This window comes from Coregonus clupeaformis, chromosome 5, assembly GCF_020615455.1.
Source record: "Coregonus clupeaformis isolate EN_2021a chromosome 5, ASM2061545v1, whole genome shotgun sequence".
In the NCBI taxonomy this organism is placed as follows: domain Eukaryota; kingdom Metazoa; phylum Chordata; class Actinopteri; order Salmoniformes; family Salmonidae; genus Coregonus; species Coregonus clupeaformis.
In genome coordinates, this window is record NC_059196.1 from 38,494,075 (window position 1) to 38,515,822 (window position 21,748).

Consider the following 21,748-nt stretch of genomic DNA (forward strand, 5'->3'; position numbering starts at 1 on the left):
GGATAAAAAAAAAAAGCAGTAAGGATAATACGATTGTTTTTCTAGTCTGAGCGTGTTACATTTATGGTGAACTATTCAAGGGTATAAGCTTTTAGAATGCATCATTTTCTGCCAATGCATTCTATTTTGGATCCTAATCCTCAGCTTGTATGGTGTCGCTATAGGAGAACCTGTCTACTGGGATATGGGGCAGTGCTGGGTGGAAGTTGCTTATTGTCACCGATCTAGGATAAGCTTATCCAATTTAACCTTCACAATTTGCGGGCAGAAAAATTTAAAACTGATCTTGGATAAGAGTTCAGGGGCAACATTTTCTTACTCCCTTTTGTAGCGACCAATGATGTGTATAAACCCTTAATGACTGACAGGTGGCGCTGTGTTGAAGTCACCACGTAGACATCTTGGTACTCCTCAATTGTTAAAAAAAAAAATCATTTATTAAATATCTACATTGACACCTTTATTCTGTTGCAGACACCTTTTTAATGCATACTTTTAATGTATGTTATGCGCGCTAAATGAAAAATATAAAAACATTTTCCTTAAAGTATTTATTTAGTAGAGTACTAATGTTACTGTCCTCACGACAACAGCAAAAATACGTGTAATTCTGACCTTTAAAAAAATATGTCATTGAAATACATTAGAACTCCATTCATTCCTGGTATGGAGGAACTGCTCCATAGATAACGATAGAGGCCTCTAGTGGCCAAAAGGCAGTATTACCATGTGCAGCGCCATTGAGGGCTTCATTGGCTGATCCCTCCAACCAGTCATGTCCAACTTGGATCATCGTGGAGGGATCAGCCAATCGTGAAGAAGAAAATGGACTACTTCAAAAATGGAGATTGCCTCAATGGTGCTGGCTATGACGTCACAGACACCTATATTGCACAGATACAAAGATGAGTCCTATCTATCTCGATGAACTGCTGCCACTTACCCGTCTAGGGAGGTGGCATGTGACATGTCAGAGAGAAAAAAGTAAGCAATTTAGTCTGCTCTGTTTCCTGCAAGTACTTTTTTACTCTTGGTTTATAGGTATACTCTCACTTCTAATGTAGTAAAGTAAGTTCATTGAAGTAGTGCTACTTTCACTTGAGTACCTCTACCCAGCCCTGCTAATCAGTTGTCTTTTATTAAAGGAGGGGAAATTAAAGTGGCAATCTGTGATTGCTAAATCTATTTTTATCTATATTAATGATATATATATATATATACCCATTGATTCTTGACGAATATACCTTAGAAATGCCTCATGAGCTTAGTTCAACTGTCGTACCCCATCAGAACCCAAAATACACAGTAAGCTTGATTTACTCTATTGTTTGTAAACAAACACTGTATAGCTTCAAAACATGGTTAAAACTATCATTTTGATCTCATGGACATCAGTCCTTTCATCCATGGTCCCTTCTATGAATCTGAGAGTGGTTACATTTCTCCACCCCCATCCGTAAAGCTGTTTACCCCAAAAAGGTGGCCTAGGACCATACGTCGGGACTACCGGCCGTGGTGACTCCTTGCTGTCCCCAGTCCGCCTGGCCTTGCTGCTATTCCAGTTTAAACTGTTCTGCCTGCGGTTATGGAACCCCTACCTGTCCCAGACCTGCTGTTTTAAACTCTAATGATCGGCTATGAAAAGCCAACTGAGATTTATTCCTGATTATTATTTGACCATGCTTGTCACTTATGAACATTTTTGAACATCTTGGCATGGTTCTGTTATAATCTCCACCCGGCACAGCCAGAAGAGGACTGGCCACCCCTCATAGCCTGGTTCCTCTCTAGGTTTCTTCCTAGGTTTTGCCTTTCTAGGGAGTTTTTCCTAGCCACCGTGCTTCTACACCTGCATTACTAGCTGTTTGGGGTTTTAGGCTGGGTTTCTGTACAGCACTTCGAGATATTAGCTGATGTAAGAAGGGCTATATAAAATAAAATTGATTGATTGATTTGTTACTGTTTGAAATGCAGATTGTCCCCTTTTTAAGTTTTATTTGTCAGGCTTTGAACTGCTCAGTACTGTCAATGAACTTGCAGCTCATGTGCAGTCCCTCTAAGCTTTCGTATCTGTTGTTGATGAAATGAACTGCCCCAATTTTAAAATCAAAAGACATACAAGTTATGTGGAAGCAAACAAAAGGTAGGTTTGTGTGAGACAATCCACTAACACTTCAACAATATGGTCAAAACATGTCAATGGTTACATTAGACATATAGGCAATCTATAGAAAACTGAAGAGAACTCAGAACAAGTGCTGTAAGTAAAGGGATGGTAATGCCATTTTTTATTTATATGTATGAATCTCATTTGTTTATTAATCATTCTTAATTGATAGAAATACACATTTGTGTGAATTTGTGATCAAACAGGGTATCCTTTTCTCCAAAGACGAGTTGATTGAGGGATGTTACCTTTTTAGATGTTGTTTGCGTTGATAAACGCTTATCACAAAACTTCTGAATATGACCTCTGTATAATAGTGTTTTTTCAACCTGATCCTGTGGACCTACAGGACTGCATATTTCTGTTCCAGTCCAGCGTGATCCCACTTGCTTCAGTAAGCCCTTGATTAGTTGATTTCAGGTGTGTTTAGTGCTGGGCTGGGACAGACAAACATGTCCACACCTGAGCGTCACCGAACCCGGATTGTGAGATGGCTGTAGACCAATCGCAGGCACTTTTCCTTTTGAACTCGCATAGCCTACTATGAAACATAATTACTGAAGCCAGCGGTAACCGTTCCCATACCTGCTTTTGAACTGTAGCCTACGACTTGAACATAATGGACATACGATGTTGACATGTTGACCATTATATGGCATAATGCAGGTAAAAACTACTTCTACGTATTGTAGGTGGTCCTGTGTGGCTCCCACAGTTAGTATATGGCATGTTAGTTGCATCATCAGGGTTGTGGGTTCGAATCCCACTGGAGCCACCCATATGAACACCTGTGTGCGTTACTTTAAGGCGCTTTGGATAAAAGCATCTGCCAATTGGCAATTTGGCATATATCATATTATATCAAGTAAGATACTATTATAATACAAACTCTCAATTTGATGTTTTGATGCCACAACTTGGCTTGGTGGTGTGAGAAGACCTGAGGTGTGGACACGCCAACCAATCAGTAACATTCATTGATCAAGTAGGTGCCAGGGAGAACTTCAAACCAGCAGGGCTGGATAGAACTCAAGGGGATGAGTTCATGTGCACCCCTGAACTACAGTGATCACAAAAGGGACATGAGCTAAGGGTCTCATCGTCGTCAAGGAACTCCAGCAGACCCTAGTGAGCAAAGCCTCTGATGGGAGAATTACAACTGAAACGGTGATGCCCTATTCTCTCTGGTCATGTCATCTGGTCATCCCTTGGTGTCTGCCAGACTGCCACACAAAAAAAACAACCTTGCATCTGCACGTCTTAGACGTCTTATCATCAGTTTCTATACAGAATATTTCTCAATGCACACCATTGCTTATTGCACTGCACTGACACACTGGGTAACTTGAGCTAATTTGACTCTGAATCACATCCTTAAATACTCGACATGCTCACTACCCCACCTAGAAGATGTGTGATATTGTCAGTAGCGACAGCATGGGCAATAAAAAATTTTTTTCACTTGATTTTATTTAAGCTCGCAACTGATGTAAATTGAAATTATACTGGAGTGTGTTGTTTCATTGTTAATCAGGTGATGAGTATGAACTTCATGCTCACCTGTACAGAGTGGATGTATGGTCTGGAATGCACTGATAATGGCCAGTATTAAAACTGACCTAAAGCGCTGAGGATTTGAGTTCTGATGTCAGTAACAGCTGGGTATGTTCGCTGCGGTGGAGGCTGGTGGGAGGAGCTATAGGAGGACGGGCTCATTGTAATGGCTGGAATGGAATTAATGGAACTGAGTCAAACGTGGTTTCAATATGTTTTGATACCGTTCCATTTATTCCATTCCAGCCATTTACAATGAGCCTGTCCTCCTATAGCTCCTCCCACCAGCCACCACTGGTTCTCTGGTATTAATATGTGATGTCAATCATCATGTGAACTGTAGACAATACAACTTTATTTTGTCCATTTGCTACACCCGAAAGTGGTATTCTGCTCTTCTCTCACACCCCTCCCCAGACAACACACATACGGACACATATGTCAGCCACAGTACCGCATCCCTGGAGCTATTTTTTGGGGGCTTGAGAGAGGCTTGCCAAAGGGCACAGTGATAGGAGAGTGTGTCAAGGATATGACACCAACAGCCCTCCAGATGCCAGTTCAGTCCCGGCAGTGTCATCCCACTGGGCACACCACGTCATTTCAATGTGGAGATTTGGTTGAGACGTTGATCAAATGAGATTCAACCTTTATTCACCCACTCAAAAAGACAGAAGTTTGTTGAAATCCCAATGTATTATTACTATGCTTTTAATCTTGCTTGTGCGCACACAAAAAAAAAAAAAAAAAAGGGTTTTATAGTAAAGACATAATTTAACTGTAAAAATCTATTACCTTTTAATGTGCCAAGACCACAACCAGTCGTTTTCATCAGATTGTCAAAACAAATCACTTCAAAAAGTAGGTTACCTTCGCACGTTCATCCAAAATAATTCCAGCAATCCCAACTGTGCACCCAGCAACATTCCTTCAAGTGCAAGTGGCTGTATTATATATATATATATTTTAATTATTCCCTGCTCACGAGTCCCCTTGATGATGCAATTGCCTCTTCTGCCTAATGGTAAGTACACCACTGCCCGCGTGTAGACTGAAGCTAGGTACACCACTGCCCGCGTGTAGACTGAAGTTAGGTACACCACTGCCTGCGTGTAGACTGAAGTTAGGTACACCACTGCCTGCGTGTAGACTGAAGCTAGGTACACCACTGCCTGCGTGTAGACTGAAGCTAGGTACACCACTGCCTGCGTGTAGACTGAAGTTAGGTACACCACTGCCTGCGTGTAGACTGAAGCTAGGTACACCACTGCCTGCGTGTAGACTGAAGCTAGGTACACCACTGCCCGCGTGTAGACTGAAGTTAGGTACACCACTGCCTGCGTGTAGACTGAAGCTAGGTACACCACTGCCTGCGTGTAGACTGAAGCTAGGTACACCACTGCCTGCGTGTAGACTGAAGCTAGGTACACCACTGCCTGCGTGTAGACTGAAGCTAGGTACACCACTGCATGCGTGTAGACTGAAGCTAGGTACACCACTGCCTGCAAGTAGACTGAAGCTAGGTACACCACTGCCTGCGTGTAGACTGAAGCTAGGTACACCACTGCCTGCAAGTAGACTGAAGCTAGGTACACCACTGCCTGCGTGTAGACTGAAGTTAGGTACACCACTGCCTGCGTGTAGACTGAAGTTAGGTACACCACTGCCTGCGTGTAGACTGAAGTTAGGTACACCACTGCCTGCGTGTAGACTGAAGCTAGGTACACCACTGCCTGCGTGTAGACTGAAGTTAGGTACACCACTGCCTGCGTGTAGACTGAAGTTAGGTACACCACTGCCTGCGTGTAGACTGAAGCTAGGTACACCACTGCCTGCGTGTAGACTGAAGTTAGGTACACCACTGCCTGCGTGTAGACTGAAGCTAGGTACACCACTGCCTGCGTGTAGACTGAAGCTAGGTACACCACTGCCTGCGTGTAGACTGAAGTTAGGTACACCACTGCCTGCGTGTAGACTGAAGTTAGGTACACCACTGCCTGCGTGTAGACTGAAGCTAGGTACACCACTGCCTGCGTGTAGACTGGAGTTAGGTACACCACTGCCTGCGTGAAGACTGAAGCTAGGTACACCACTGCCTGCGTGTAGACTGAAGTTAGGTACACCACTGCCTGCATGTAGACTGAAGCTAGGTACACCACTGCCTGCGTGTAGACTGAAGTTAGGTACACCACTGCCTGCGTGTAGACTGAAGTTAGGTACACCACTGCCTGCGTGTAGACTGGAGTTAGGTACACCACTGCCTGCGTGAAGACTGAAGCTAGGTACACCACTGCCTGCGTGTAGACTGAAGTTAGGTACACCACTGCCTGCATGTAGACTGAAGCTAGGTACACCACTGCCTGCGTGTAGACTGAAGTTAGGTACACCACTGCCTGCGTGTAGACTGAAGTTAGGTACACCACTGCCTGCGTGTAGACTGAAGTTAGGTACACCACTGCCTGCGTGTAGACTGAAGTTAGGTACACCACTGCCTGCGTGTAGACTGAAGTTAGGTACACCACTGCCTGCGTGTAGACTGAAGTTAGGTACACCACTGCCTGCGTGTAGACTGAAGTTAGGTACACCACTGCCTGCGTGTAGACTGAAGCTAGGTACACCACTGCCTGCGTGTAGACTGAAGCTGGTCAAGCAGCAGACTAATGTACTTCTGGGTTAACAGAGATTACTGTGTTTTCAACTATATATACTGAACAGAAATATAAACACAACATGGAAAGTGTTGGCCCAATGTTTCATGAGCTGAAATAAAAGATCCCAGAATTGTTCCATACGCACAAAAAGCTTATTTCTCTCAAATTTTGTGCACACATTTGTTTACATCCCTGTTAGTGAGGATTTCTCATTTGCCAAGATAATCCATCCACCTGACAGGTGTGGCATATCAAGAAGCTGATTGAACGGCGTGATGATTACACAGGTGCACCTTGTGCTGTGGACAAAAGGCAACTCTTAAAATGTGCAGTTTTGTCACGCAACACAATGTCTCAGGTTTTGAGGGAGCGTGCAGTTGGCATGCTGACTGCAAGAATGTCCACCAGAGCTGTTGCCAGATTATTTAATGTTCATTTCTCTACCATAAGCTGCCTCCAACGTAGTTTTAGAGAATTTGGCAGTATTTCCAACCGGCCTCACAACCGCAGACCACGTGTAACCACGGCAGCCCAGGACCTCCACATCCAGCTTCTTACATTTACATTTTAGTCATTTAGCAGACGCTCTTATCCAGAGCCACTTACAGTTAGTGAATAAAACAATTTTTTATACTGGCCCCCCGTGGGAATCAAACCCACAACCCTGGCGTTGCAAACGCCATGCTCTATCAACTGAGCTACATCCCTGCCGGCCATTCCCTCCCCTACCCTGGACGACGCTGGGCCAATTGTGCGCCGCCCATGAGTCTCCCGGTCGCGGCCGGCTGCGACAGAGCCTGGATTCGAACCAGGATCTCTAGTGGCACAGTTAGCACTGCGATGCAGTGCCTTAGACCACTGCGCCACTCACTTCTTCACCTGCGGGGTCGTCTGGGACTAGCCACCCGGGTTTGCACAACCGAATAATTTCTGACTGTCAGAAACCGTCTCGGGGAAACTCATCTGCGTGCTCGTCGTCCTCACCAGGGTCTTGACATGACTGCGGTTTGGTGTCGTAACCAACTTCTGTGGGCAAATGCTCACCTTCGATGGCAACTGGCACGCTGGAGTGTGCTCTTTACGGATGATTCCCAGTTTCAACTGTACCGGGCATATGGCAGACAGCAAGCGGTTTGCTGATGTCAACGTTGTGAACAGAGTGCCCCATGGTGGCGGTGGGGTTATGGTATGGGCAGGCATAAGCTACGGACAAGGAACACAATTGCATTTTATCAATGGCAATTTGAATGCACAGAGATACCCTGAGGCCCGTTGTCGTGCCATTCATCCGCCGCCGTCACCTCATGTTTCAGCATGATAATGCACGGCCTCATGTCGCAAGGATCTGTACACAATTCCTGGAAGCTGAAACTGTCCCAGCTCTTCCATGGCCTGCATACTCACCAGACATGTCACCCATGGATCGACGTTCCAGTTCCCACCAATATCCAGCAACTTCGCACAGCCATTGAAAAGGAGTGGGACAACATTCCACAGGCCACAATCAACAGCCTGATCAACTCTACGCGACGGAGATTTGTCATGCTGCATGAGGCAAATGGTGGTCACACCAGATACTGACTGGTTTTCTGATCCACGCCCCTACTTTTATTTTGAAGGTATCTGTGACCATTAGATGCTCATCTGTATTCCCAGTCATGTGAAATCTATAGATTAAGGCATAATTAATCTATTTCAATTGATTGATTTCCTTACATGAACTGTAACTCAGTAAAATCTTTGAAATTGTTGCGTTTTGCGTTTTATATTTTTGTTCAGTGTAAAAGCACGACCAAATTCCAATTGAAAAACAATGTCTGATTTTTGGTGTAATTTTCATGTAAATGTATTATCACTGCACTTTCAACCATTTTAAAAGCACAACAAAGTTAAAATGGGAACACAATGTCAGATATTTTGTATTTATACAACAACTTATCACTGTGCTTCATCTAATAGCACAACCCAATGACCTGGATTGCAGTTGAGATTACATTAAAGTACATGGTGCAAAGTGATCAATGCTGTTCAAGATTGTACACAGATTATTATAGCAATTGTGACGATCTCCACAGACCTGCGACCTTTGCATACTATCTTGAACATGCACACTTTCTATGATTACATAAGAAGACATTTATAGTTACAATAACCTCAGTGGCCATAGATGTGTTACTCTTTTTGAGGTTGAATAAATACCGTTACATTAGCCTTAACTTTAGGCTATTTACTGTCTTACTAAAGTAGTATCGAGTTGTGTTTGGTTGACAAAGCAACCAAATATTAACATTTTAAAGGAGATGTCTTCAGTGCCACTAACTATGAATTTAGTAATTTATAGGTTGGATTCATGTCTCCATCTCAACCAAAAATCAAAGTTAAAGAATTGGACTAAATCAAATCAAACTTTATTTAAAGTGCTTTTAAAAGGTGAACTATGCAGAAATCGCTCCGCCATTTCCTGGTTGCTAAAATTCGAATAGTTCGCCTAATTTCAGTTTATGTGACAAAACAATTATAGTGTAGAGAATCATTGTACTGTCTAAACCGCTGTGAAATATATTTTCCATAACCAAAAATGTTGTATTTTCAGGTGTTTTGAAGCTGGTGTACAAAACCTAAAGTAAAAGACGCAAAAACGAAACTTAAGAACGGGAAGCATAGAAATAGCGCACATAGAACATATCTACCGCTTCTAAAATGCAAATTAATTACTTAAAAATCATACAATATGATTTTCTGGATTTTTGTTTTACATTCCGTCCCTCACAGTTGAAGTGTACCTATGATAAAAATTACAGACCTCTACATGCTTTGTAAGTAGGAAACCCTGCAACATCGGCAGTGTATCAAATACTTGTTCTCCCCACTGTATATACAGTGAGGGAAAAAACGTATTTGATCCCCTGCTGATTTTGTACGTTTGCCCACTGACAAAGACATGATCAGTCTATAATTTTTATGGTAGGTTTATTTGAACAGTGAGAGACAGAATAACAACAAAAAATCCAGAAAAACGAATGTCAAAAATGTTATGAATTGATTTGCATTTTAATGAGGGAAATAAGTATTTGACCCCCTCTGCAAAACATGACTTAGTACTTGGTGGCAAAACACTTGTTGGCAATCACAGAGGTCAGACGTTTCTTGTAGTTGGCCACCAGGTTTGCACACATCTCAGGAGGGATTTTGTCCCACTCCTCTTTGCAGATCTTCTCCAAGTCATTAAGGTTTCGAGGCTGATGTTTGGCAACTCGAACCTTCAGCTCCCTCCACATATTTTCTATGGGATTAAGGTCTGGAGACTGGCTAGGCCACTCCAGGACCTTAATGTGCTTCTTCTTGAGCCACTCCTTTGTTGCCTTGGCCGTGTGTTTTGGGTCATTGTCATACTGGAATACCCATCCACGACCCATTTTCAATGCCCTGGCTGAGGGAAGGAGGTTCTCACCCAAGATTTGACGGTACATGGCCCCGTCCATCGTCCCTTTGATGCGGTGAAGTTGTCCCCTTAGCAGAAAAACACCCCCAAAGCATAATGTTTCCACCTCCATGTTTGACGGTGGGGATGGTGTTCTTGGGGTCATAGGCAGCATTCCTCCTCCTCCAAACACGGTGAGTTGAGTTGATGCCAAAGAGCTCGATTTTGGTCTCATCTGACCACAACACTTTCACCCAGTTCTCCTCTGAATCATTCAGATGTTCATTGGCAAACTTCAGACGGGCCTGTATATGTGCTTTCTTGAGCAGGGGGACCTTGCGGGCGCTGCAGGATTTCAGTCCTTCACAGCGTAGTGTGTTACCAATTGTTTTCTTGGTGACTATGGTCCCAGCTGCCTTGAGATCATTGACAAGATCCTCCCGTGTAGTTCTGGGCTGATTCCTCACCGTTCTCATGATCATTGCAACGCCACGAGGTGAGATCTTGCATGGAGCCCCAGGCCGAGGGAGATTGACAGTTATTTTGTGTTTCTTCCATTTGCGAATAATCGCACCAACTGTTGTCATCTTCTCACCAAGCTGCTTGGCTATGGTCTTGTAGCCCATTCCAGCCTTGTGTAAGTCTACAATCTTGTCCCTGACATCCTTGGAGAGCTCTTTGGTCTTGGCCATGGTAGAGAGTTTGGAATCTGATTGATTGATTGCTTCTGTGGACAGGTGTCTTTTATACAGGTAACAAACTGAGATTAGGAGCACTCCCTTTAAGAGTGTGCTCCTAATCTCAGCTCGTTACCTGTATAAAAGAGACCTGGGAGCCAGAAATATTTCTGATTGAGAGGGGGTCAAATACTTATTTCCCTCATTAAAATGCAAATCAGTTTATAACATTTTTGACATGCGTTTTTCTGGATTTTTTTGTTATTCTGTCTCTCACTGTTCAAATAAACCTACCATTAAAATTATATACTGATCATTTCTTTGTCAGTGGGCAAACGTACAAAATCAGCAGGGGATCAAATACTTTTTTCCCTCACTGTATATACTGCTTCTTAGACTTGCTTTCAATGAGAATGACAGATCTATAACTCCCATTTCTATGTGAATTTTGCCGGGTCACCCAAAAAAATTACATATTGCAGCTTTAAAGTATGATTTGATTTGATTTATTCCTATTTTTTAATTAGATTCTTGGTTGAGATGGAGACGTGAATCCAACATATCAAGTATTAATTTGTAGACAAACTGGAATTAAAGCCAGACTAAGTCAGTGGCACAGATGGAAGTACCCAAGCAGAAGATACAGTGGGGGAAAAAAGTATTTAGTCAGCCACCAATTGTACAAGTTTCTCCCACTTAAAAAGATGAGAGAGGCCTGTATTTTTCATCATAGGTACACGTCAACTATGACAGACAAAATGAGATTTTTTTTCTCCAGAAAATCACATTGTAGGATTTTTTATGAATTTATTTGCAAATTATGGTGGAAAATAAGTATTTGGTCAATAACAAAAGTTTCTCAATACTTTGTTATATACCGTTTGTTGGCAATGACACAGGTCAAACGTTTTCTGTAAGTCTTCACAAGGTTTTCACACACTGTTGCTGATATTTTGGCCCATTCCTCCATGCAGATCTCCTCTAGAGCAGTGATGTTTTGGGGCTGTCGCTGGGCAACACGGACTTTCAACTCCCCTCCAAAGATTTTCTATGGGGTTGAGATCTGGAGACTGGCTAGGCCACTCCAGGACCTTGAAATGCTTCTTACGAAGCCACTCCTTCGTTGCCCGGGCGGTGTGTTTGGGATCATTGTCATGCTGAAAGACCCAGCCACGTTTCATCTTCAATGCCCTTGCTGATGGAAGGAGGTTTTCACTCAAAATCTCACGATACATGGCCACATTCATTCTTTCCTTTACACGGATCAGTCGTCCTGGTCCCTTTGCAGAAAAACAGTCCCAAAGCATGATGTTTCCACTCCCACGCTTCACAGTAGGTATGGTGTTCTTTGGATGCAACTCAGCATTCTTTGTCCTCCAAACACGACGAGTTGAGTTTTTACCAAAAAGTTATATTTTGGTTTCATCTGACCATATGACATTCTCCCAATCCTCTTCTGGATCATCCAAATGCACTCTAGCAAACTTCAGACGGGCCTGGACATGTACTGGCTTAAGCAGGGGGACACGTCTGGCACTGCAGGATTTGAGTCCCAGGCGGCATAGTTACTAGCTTTGTTACTTTGGTCCCAGCTCTCTGCAGGTCATTCACTAGGTCCCCCCGTGTGGAGCCCCAGATCGAGGGAGATAATCAGTGGTCTTGTATGTCTTCCATTTCCTAATAATTGTTCCCACAGTTGATTTCTTCAAATCAAGCTGCTTACCTATTGCAGATTCAGTCTTCCCAGCCTGGTGCAGGTCTACAATTTTGTTTCTGGTGTCCTTTGACAGCTCTTTGGTCTTGGCCATAGTGGAGTTTGGAGTGTGACTGTTTGAGGTTGTGGACAGGTGTCTTTTATACTGATAACAAGTTCAAACAGGTGCCATTAATACAGGTAACGAGTGGAGGACAGAGGAGCCTTACCATAATTTGCAAATAAATTCATTAAAAATCCTACAATGTGATTTTCTGGAGAGAAAAATTCTCAATTTGTCTGTCATAGTTGACGTGTACCTATGATGAAAATTACAGGCCTCTCTCATCTTTTTAAGTGGGAGAACTTGCACAATTGGTGGCTGACTAAATACTTTTTTTCCCCACTGTACATCTTCAAATGTTGATATTTGGTTGCATTGACAAACAAACACAATTCAATATCCAGTTTGTCTATAAATGTATAATTGCTCTTTTGGATTCACGTCTCCATCTCAACCAAAAATCTAAGTTATTTGAGCTGTTCTCGCAATAATATGGACCTGGTCTTTTACCAAATATGGCTATCTTCTGTATACCCCCCACCTTGTCACATCACAACTGAATGGCTGAAACGCATTAAAATTAACTTTTAAGAAGGCACACCTGTTAATTGAAATGCATTGGTTGAGAGAATGCCAAGAGTGTGCAAAGATGTTATCAAGGCAAAGGGTGGCTTTTTAAAGAATCTCAAATATAACATATTTTGATTTGTTTAACACTTTTTTGGTTACTACATGATTCCATATGTGTTATTTCATAGTTTTGATGTCTTCACTATTATTCTACAATGAAAAAATAAAGAAAAACCCTTGAATTAGTAGGTGTCCAAACTTTTCACTGGTTGTATACAGTGGGGAAAAAAAGTATTTAGTCAGCCACCAATTGTGCAAGTTCTCCCACTTAAAAAGATGAGAGAGGCCTGTAATTTTCATCATAGGTACACGTCAACTATGACAGACAAAATGAGAAAAAAAAATCCAGAAAATCACATTATAGGATTTTTAATGAATTTATTTGCAAATTATGGTGGAAAATAAGTATTTGGTCAATAAAAAAAGTTTCTCAATACTTTGTTATATACCCTTTGTTGGCAATGACACAGGTCAAACGTTTTCTGTAAGTCTTCACAAGGTTTTCACACACTGTTGCTGGTATTTTGGCCCATTCCTCCATGCAGATCTCCTCTAGAGCGGTGATGTTTTGGGGCTGTCGCTGGGCAACACGGACATTCAACTCCCTCCAAAGATTATATATGGGGTTGAGATCTGGAGACTGGCTAGGCCACTCCAGGACCTTGAAATGCTTCTTACGAAGCCACTCCTTCGTTGCCCGGGCGGTGTGTTTGGGATCATTGTCATGCTGAAAGACCCAGCCACGTTTCATCTTCAATGCCCTTGCTGATGGAAGGAGGTTTTCACTCAAAATCTCACGATACATGGCCACATTCATTCTTTCCTTTACACGGATCAGTCGTCCTGGTCCCTTTGCAGAAAAACAGTCCCAAAGCATGATGTTTCCACTCCCATGCTTCACAGTAGGTATGGTGTTCTTTGGATGCAACTCAGCATTCTTTGTCCTCCAAACACGACGAGTTGAGTTTTTACCAAAAAGTTCTATTTTGGTTTCATCTGACCATATGACATTCTCCCAATCCTCTTCTGGATCATCCAAATGCACTCTAGCAAACTTCAGACGGGCCTGGACATGTACTTGCACTGCAGGATTTGAGTCCCTGGCTGCGTAGTGTGTTACTGATGGTAGGCTTTGTTACTTTGGTCCCAGCTCTCTGCAGGTCATTCACTAGGTCCCCCCGTGTGGTTCTGGGATTTTTGCTCACCGTTCTTGTGATCATTTTGACCCCACGGTGTGAGATCTTGCGTGGAGCCCCAGATCGAGGGAGATTATCAGTGGACTTGTATGTCTTCCATTTCCTAATAATTGCTCCCACAGTTGATTTCTTCAAACCAAGCTGCTTACCTATTGCAGATTCAGTCTTCCCAGCCTGGTGCAGGTCTACAATGTTGTTTCTGGTGTCCTTTGACAGCTCTTTGGTCTTGGCCATAGTGGAGTTTGGAGTGTGACTGTTTGAGGTTGTGGACAGGTGTCTTTTATACTGATAACAAGTTCAAACAGGTGCCATTAATACAGGTAACGAGTGGAGGACAGAGGAGCCTCTTAAAGAAGAAGTTACAGGTCTGTGAGAGCCAGAAATCTTGCTTGTTTGTAGGTGACCAAATACTTATTTTCCACCATAATTTGCAAATAAATTCATTAAAAATCCGACAATGTGATTTTCTGTAATTTTTTTTCTCCATTTGTCTGTCATAGTTGACGTGTACCTATGATGAAAATTACAGGCCTCTCTCATCTTTTTAAGTGGGAGAACTTGCACAATTGGTGGCTGACTAAATACTTTTTTCCCCCACTGTATATATATATACAGTGCATTCGTTAAGTATTCAGAGCCCTTCCCCTTTTCCACATTTTGTTACATTACAGCCTTATTCTAAAATTGATTAAATACATTTTTTTCTCATTAATCTACACACAATACCCCATAATGACAAATCGAAAACAGTTTTTTAGAAATTCTAGCAAATGTATTAAAAATGAATAAAATACCATATTTACATAAGTATTCAGACCCTTTGCTATGAGACTCGAAATTGAGCTCCATTGATCATCCTTGAGATGTTTCTACAACTTGATTGGAGTCCACCTGTGGTAAATTCAATTCATTGGACATGATTTGGAAAGGCACACGCCTGTCAATATAAGGTCCCACAGTTGACAGTGCATGTCAGAGCAAAAACCAAGCCATGAGGTCGAAGGAATTGTCCGTAGAGCTCCGAGACAGGATTGTGTCGAGGTACAGATCTGGGGAAGGGTACCAAAAAATGTCTGCAGCATCGAAGGTCCCCAAGAACACAGTGGCCTCCATCATTCTTAAATGTAAGAAGTTTGGAAGCACCAAGACTCTTCCTAGAGCTGGCCTCCTGGCCAAACTGAGCAATCGAGCGAGAAGGGCCTTGGTCAGGGAGGTGACCAAGAACCCAATGGTCACTCTGACAGAGCTCCAGAGTTCCTCTGTGGAAATGGGAGAACCTTCCAGAAGGACAACCATCTCTGCAGCAGTCCACCAATCAGGCCTTTATGATAGAGTGGCCAGACGGAAGCCACTCCTCAGTAAAAGGCACATGACAACCCACTTGGAGTTTGCCAAAAGGCAACTTAAGACTCTCAGACCATGAGAAACAAGATTCTCTGGTCTGTTGAAACTCTTTGGCCTGAATGCCAAGCGTCACGTCTGGAGGAAACCTGGCACCATCCCTTCGGTGAAGCACGGTGGTGGCAGCATCATGCTGTGGGGATGTTTTTCAGCGGCAAGGACTGGGAGACTAGTCAGGATTGAGGGAAAGATGAATGGAGCAAAGCACAGAGAGATCCTTGATGAAAACCTGCTCCAAAGCGCTCAGGACCTCAGACTGGGGTGAAGGTTCACCTTCCAACAGGACAACGACCCTAAGCACACAGCCAAGACAACGCAAGAGTGGCTTCGGGACAAGTCTCTGAATGTCCTTGAGTGGCCCATCCAGAGCCCGGACTTGAACCCGATCGAACATCTCTGGAGAGACCTGAAAATAGCTGTGCAGTGACGCTCCCCATCCAACCTGACAGAGCTTGAGAGGATCTGCAGAGAAGAATGGGAGAAACTCCCCAAATACAGGTGTGCCAAGCTTGTAGCGTCATACCCAAGAAGACTTGAGGCTGTAATCGCTGCCAAAGGTGCTTCAACAAAGTACTGAGTAAAGGGTCTGAATACTTATGTTGATGTGATATTTCATTTTTATTATTTTTTTTATATTTAACCTGTTTTTGCTTTTTGTCATTATGGGGTATTGTGTGTAGATTGATGAGGGGAAAAACTATTTAATCCATTTTAGAATAAGGCTGTAATGTAACAAAATGTGGAAAAGGGGAAGGGGTCTGAATACTTTCTGAATGCACTGTATATATATATACTATATATACGAACGTATGTGGACACCCCTTCAAATTTAATGGATTCGGCTATTTCAGCCACACCCATTGCTGAAAGGTGTATAAAATCTAGCACACTGCCATGCAATCTCCATAGACAAACATTGGCAGTAGAATGGCCCGCACTGAAGAGCTCAGTGACTTTAAACGTGGCACCGTCATATTCTGTAATATTCTGAGTTGATATCAATGTTTTACACAGGTAAGCTAACGGTTACAGAAATAAGGAATGGTGACGGGCTCTATGAGTGACTGAGGCAAACACACCACCACCTGTTGTTATGTTGGGCACCTACTGACCATAAAAATAACATGCTATGAAATACACACTCAGTGTACAAAACATTAGGAGCACCTGCTCTTTCCATGACATAGACTGACCAGGTGAATCCAGGTGAAAGCTATGATCCCTTATTCATGTCACTTGTTAAAATCCACTTCAGACAATTGAGACATGGATTGTGTATGTGTGCCATTCAGAGGGTGAATGGGCAAGTTCCTTTGAACGGGGTATGGTAGTAGGTGCCAGGCGCACCGGTTTGAGTGTGTCAAGAACTGCAACGCTGCTGGGTTTTTCACGCTCAACAGTTTCCTGTGTGTATCAAGAATGGTCCACCACCCAAAGGACATCCAGCCAACTTGACACAACTGTGGGAAGCGTTGGAGTCAACATGGGCCAGCATCCCTGTGGAACGCTTTTGACACCTTGTAGAGTCCATTCCCCGACGCATTGAGGCTGTTCTGAGGGCAAAAAGAGCTGCAACTCAATATTAGGAAGGTCTTCCTAATGTTTTATACACTCAGTGTGTATTGCTAAAATAAAGGTTTAAGGAAATACAGGCAGGCACCACATTACTACAAGACAAAACAGCTTAATCAAGCAAAGCTTGCTTTCATATAATAATTAAAAATCTTGAAAAGGTAGTGGAATGAGATTAGTGTGGTGTGTAACTAGTCCAATACTTGAACTTGTATGCGGTACAAATCACATTATTGTGGGATCACCTCCTCTAAGAGTTTGAAGTACAATAGACCAACATAGCTACTGTAGTAGGTCAAAACTGTGTGCTGGGAAACCCTTGGTGGAGCATGGGTGGAGTAGGAATTGTGGTGTTAATGTGAATTTCCTTTTTCGGTTTCAGACAAATATCTACTTCTCAGTTAAAACATAGTTTTTTTTTGTTATTAATATGACATTAGGTATGGTTACATTTCATGTGCTCTGTTAAACCAGCCCTTTCGAATGACTTCGATAGGAACAGTGAATCTATTTAGTTGTTAAGAGATCCCTCAATAATCATTCTCACGATAGCACATTTGTAGTAGTCAATTACAAATATCATTAGCTAAGCAGGGCTGTGCTGTGATTGGTTAAAACCCTGGATGGGAGACCAAAGGGTAGCTGTAGATACATCAACAGTCCAGTAGGAGGTGCTGCCCAGCCTATAGTATTTATTTCTGATAGTGGATATAACGTTGAAGATCTGACGTTGTTTCAAAGGTACATATTTTATACAAGGTTTGTTGAAAATTGGTTACCACGATGACCATAATTCTGTTGTTGAATTTTCACCCTCAAAACAACCGTTTTTCAAATCCAATGTATTTTCCACATAGGTTCCACGTCACAATACATTGACAGATTACATTGAAACAACGTTGATTCAATCAGTTTTGTTTCTGTGTCTCCAGGTGCCTCCAGTCCAGCCAGTAGGGTCTATGGGTGCTCACCCTGGATTCCCAGGACCTCCCCACTCCCTCACCCCTGGTGGACCCCCTCCCTTCCTGCCCGCTGGCTTCAACCCCACACAGATGCCTCCAGGTAACACTGTGGTGCAACAGTATGGAGCTGAACCAAATGAACAACTAGAGGATCACCAACAAACATTATCTTTCCCCCTCTGATTGTCGTTGTAGAATTATAACATATTTGTAATGAAATGTACAAATATCCAAACCAAACCTTTATGATCACGAACATGTTTGAAGATTGTTTTTAGTCATTTGTTGTTGTCAATTGTATGAAACGGGACTTGTTTGAGGTGCTCTTGAAAATTCATCTAGATTTTTTTAAAAATATTTATTAAAAAAAAATATGGTTCACTTTTTTGTGTTGATTTTAACTTTTTTATTTTTTTATTTTTTTACCCATGCGTTTTATGTCTCTGCTTGTTCTGCAGGTTTCCCTCCTCCAGTGGTGAGAGGGCCAAGGAGCACCAACGATGACTCAGGGTCTAAAGACAAGGCTGGAGGGAGTGGTGGCCCCTCTGGCCCCTCAGACGCTCCAGACAGCCAGCTGGGAGCTCCAGGGCCAGGGGCCGTGATGAGTCCTACAGGCCCAGCAGGGTTACTGGTTCCCAGGCCGGCCATGATGCCCATGCAGCCCCCTCCAGGACTACCACCCCCACACCTCCAGCCCCCCTACCACCCTCACCCCAACATGCCCCCCATGATGATGGGCTCCAGGGGCCCCATGTTCCCCCCCAGGGGGGGCCCTCCTGGTGGGTTCAGGATGCCCATGGGCCACCTGTCCATGGAGGACTTTCCTCACGGACCCCCCAGACATCCCTTCCAGCCTGGACCCCCTGGGGAAGAAGAAGGCAACTGGGAGGGTGAGAGACACTTCTGGGGTGAGAGGCCAGGGTTTCGGGGACGTGACAGGGACGGGGGGCGGTTTGGGGAGCAGGGGAGAGGGTTCCCGAGAGGAGGAAGAGGAAGGGGGGATGGTTGGTCCAGAGACTGGCCTGAGAGGAGGGACCGCTTCATGAACCGACAGGATAGATTTGAACGGTGATGACAGGGCCAGGGGGGTGGAGCTGGAGAGACGGAGGGAGAAAACCTTTTTGGAACAGAGCGAAACCGGAATGAACTACCTGAACACTTGAGTTTTGTTTTTCTACAGTGTGTGTATGTATACAACTGAACACAACCCAGATATCTGGCCTCAAGATAACCACTTGGAGACTGGGTACACTGCGTCAGACACAGACATTGTAATGTACAACCTGTCCCTGATGAATTTCTCTACTGTTCCAAAGACATTAAGACTTAACACAGAGAAACATTATGGGCCGGTTTCCCAGACACAGAATAGGCCTAGTCCGTGAATAAAAAGCACGTTCAACGGATAATCTCCGATACAGTTGCTTCTTAGTCCAGGACTGTGTGTAATCTGTGTCTGGGAAACCGACTCTATGAGAATATCACAGTTTAAACCAATGGAAGTCTAATTTTGCAGTCAGTTCATGTGAATAACTTTGTCCTATTTTGAGCTTGTATATTTTGACAGAAAACCACAGTGAGAAGAAGACTGCTTTGTATATATTGTATATGTGCTGATGGCCAATATGCTGTTTTGTATATTTTGAGTGAATGTTTTGTTAATTCTCCAGGAAATCTGTCACTAGGGCAGTTAGAGAAACAAACTGTTGATTCGCTGTCATTTTAAAGGTTTGATCTGAAAACACCATCATCTTTGTATTGATGGGGGAGGGGGACGCTCAGAACATGAAAATCTTTTGCTTCACAATTTTTGTCATTAGCCGTTTGTTTTTAGTAAACTATTTTTGTACTAAGCAAGTGTGTCTTTTTTGTAAGTTCTTCATGGGAGGCAAATTATAAACGCAATGTTTTTTTTCTCACTCAACTGACAAAAGGGCAACGATGTAGACAGTTCCATTGTCTACCAGTAGAGGGCACTGTAGCACTTTCTACCTGGGATAGTAGCCAGGGGGTCTCACTTTTACATTTGACATTTTAGTCATTTAGCAGATGCTCTTATCCAGAGCAGCTTACAGTTAGTGCATTCATCTTAAGATAGCTAGGTAGCGACCACCACATATCACTGTCATACTAAGCACAATTGTTCCTCAGTAAAGTAGCTATCAGCGAAATCAGAGCTAATAGGGGGAAAAGTTACACTACTTTTTATACCAGCTCAGGGTAGTGCGCTGTTTAGGGAATGTCTTTCAGGACACATTAGTGAAGAAGGTGGGCAAGGGCCTTTCCAGAATTTAGACAGAAAGTCTGACAGATACAGAGAAGGGCTCCTCCCAAGTGCTTTAATTTAACGATTCACCACAATGGAAATTTGGTTTCAGCTGCAATTGCCTTGGTCCGGCGATTCGGTGCATTTGATTGGTTGAATCAGGTGTTCTAGAGCTAGGTGCACAGCCTTTTGTATCCCCAGGACCAGACTTGCTATGGGTGGTAGAGGTTAACTACGTCCCAAATGGCACCCTATTTCTTATATAGTGCATAGGGCTCTGTTCAGAAGTAGTGTGCTATATAGGGAATAGAATAGGGTGGCAATTGGGATGCGACCGTTGTCTCTGCAGCTGTCTTTTAAGTTTTCTCTATGCTCAGCTCATCGTCTGTATGTGGGGTCATCCAGACGGTATCCATTTTGTACATCTGTTTACATTATCTGACAACAGGTATATTATTCACACCTGGTTTGTTATCTTACAGGGCCTTCAGAAAGTATTCATACCCCTTTGACTTATTCCACATTTTGTTGTGTTTCAGCCTGAATTCAAAAGGGATTACACAGATTGTTTTTCTCACCCGTCTACACACAATACCCCATAATGACAGAGTGAAAACATGTTTTTAGAAATGTTTGCTAATTTATTGAAAATGAAATACAGAACTATCTAATTTTACATAAGTATTCACACTCCTGAGTCAATACATGTTAGAATCACCTTTGGCAGTGATTACAGCTGTGAGTCTTTCTGGGTAAGTCTCCAAGAGATTTGCACACCTGGTTTGTACAATATTTGCGCATTCTTAAAAAATATATATTGAAGTTGGTTGTTGATCATTGCCAGACAACCATTTTCAAGTCTATTTGGTTTTCCTCTAGGACTCTGCTTAGCCTTATTCTGTTTATTTTCATCCTAAAAAACTCCATAGTCCTTGCCGATGACAAGCATACCCATAACATGAAGCAGCCACCATCGTGCTTGAAAATATGAAGAGTGGTACTCAGTGATGTGTGTGGTATTGGATTTGCCCCAAACATAACTGTCACGAGAATTTCTATCTCTAATTGCACCAATTTGTAAGTCGCTCTGGATAAGAGCGTCTGCTAAATGACGTGAATGTAAATGTAATTAAACTCAAGCTTGAATAATTCCCAGAGGTTGTAAGGCTCTGGTTTTAATCATGAATTAAACAAAGGTCCACAACCAGCAAGAATTATCTGTATTATTTAATCATGGCTCTACCGCCAAAACACACACACAGCCTTTTATAACCCTTCACACAAAGGAACTTTGCTCCGCCCACCTTTAGGCGGCCTGTACATTTCCACAACTAGTTTCTAAGTCCCCTCCCTCCCGGAATGTTTGTCTCAGCAGTTTCTAACTCCCCCCCTCTGTTAGTGGGTGATGTAGTAATGATGACCCTAACACAGTTCACACAGTCATCATCAGTATCGGGGTGAACAATTTTATTCATAATCATAATTCCTTGTCAA

At 43.0% G+C, this 21,748-nt stretch overlaps 1 protein-coding gene across 1 annotated transcript in view; it reads left to right on the forward strand.

Moving 5' to 3' along the window:
- LOC121566852 (SR-related and CTD-associated factor 4) overlaps window positions 1-20,891 on the forward strand; it is a 70,344-nt gene extending 49,453 nt beyond the window's left edge. The window contains exons 13-14 of the mRNA XM_041876737.2: window positions 17,959-18,088; window positions 18,447-20,891. Coding sequence (XP_041732671.1) covers window positions 17,959-18,088; window positions 18,447-19,060 — 744 coding nt within the window. The 3' untranslated portion in view covers window positions 19,061-20,891. The remainder of the gene's footprint in view (window positions 1-17,958; window positions 18,089-18,446) is intronic.
- Window positions 20,892-21,748: the final 857 nt, after the last annotated feature.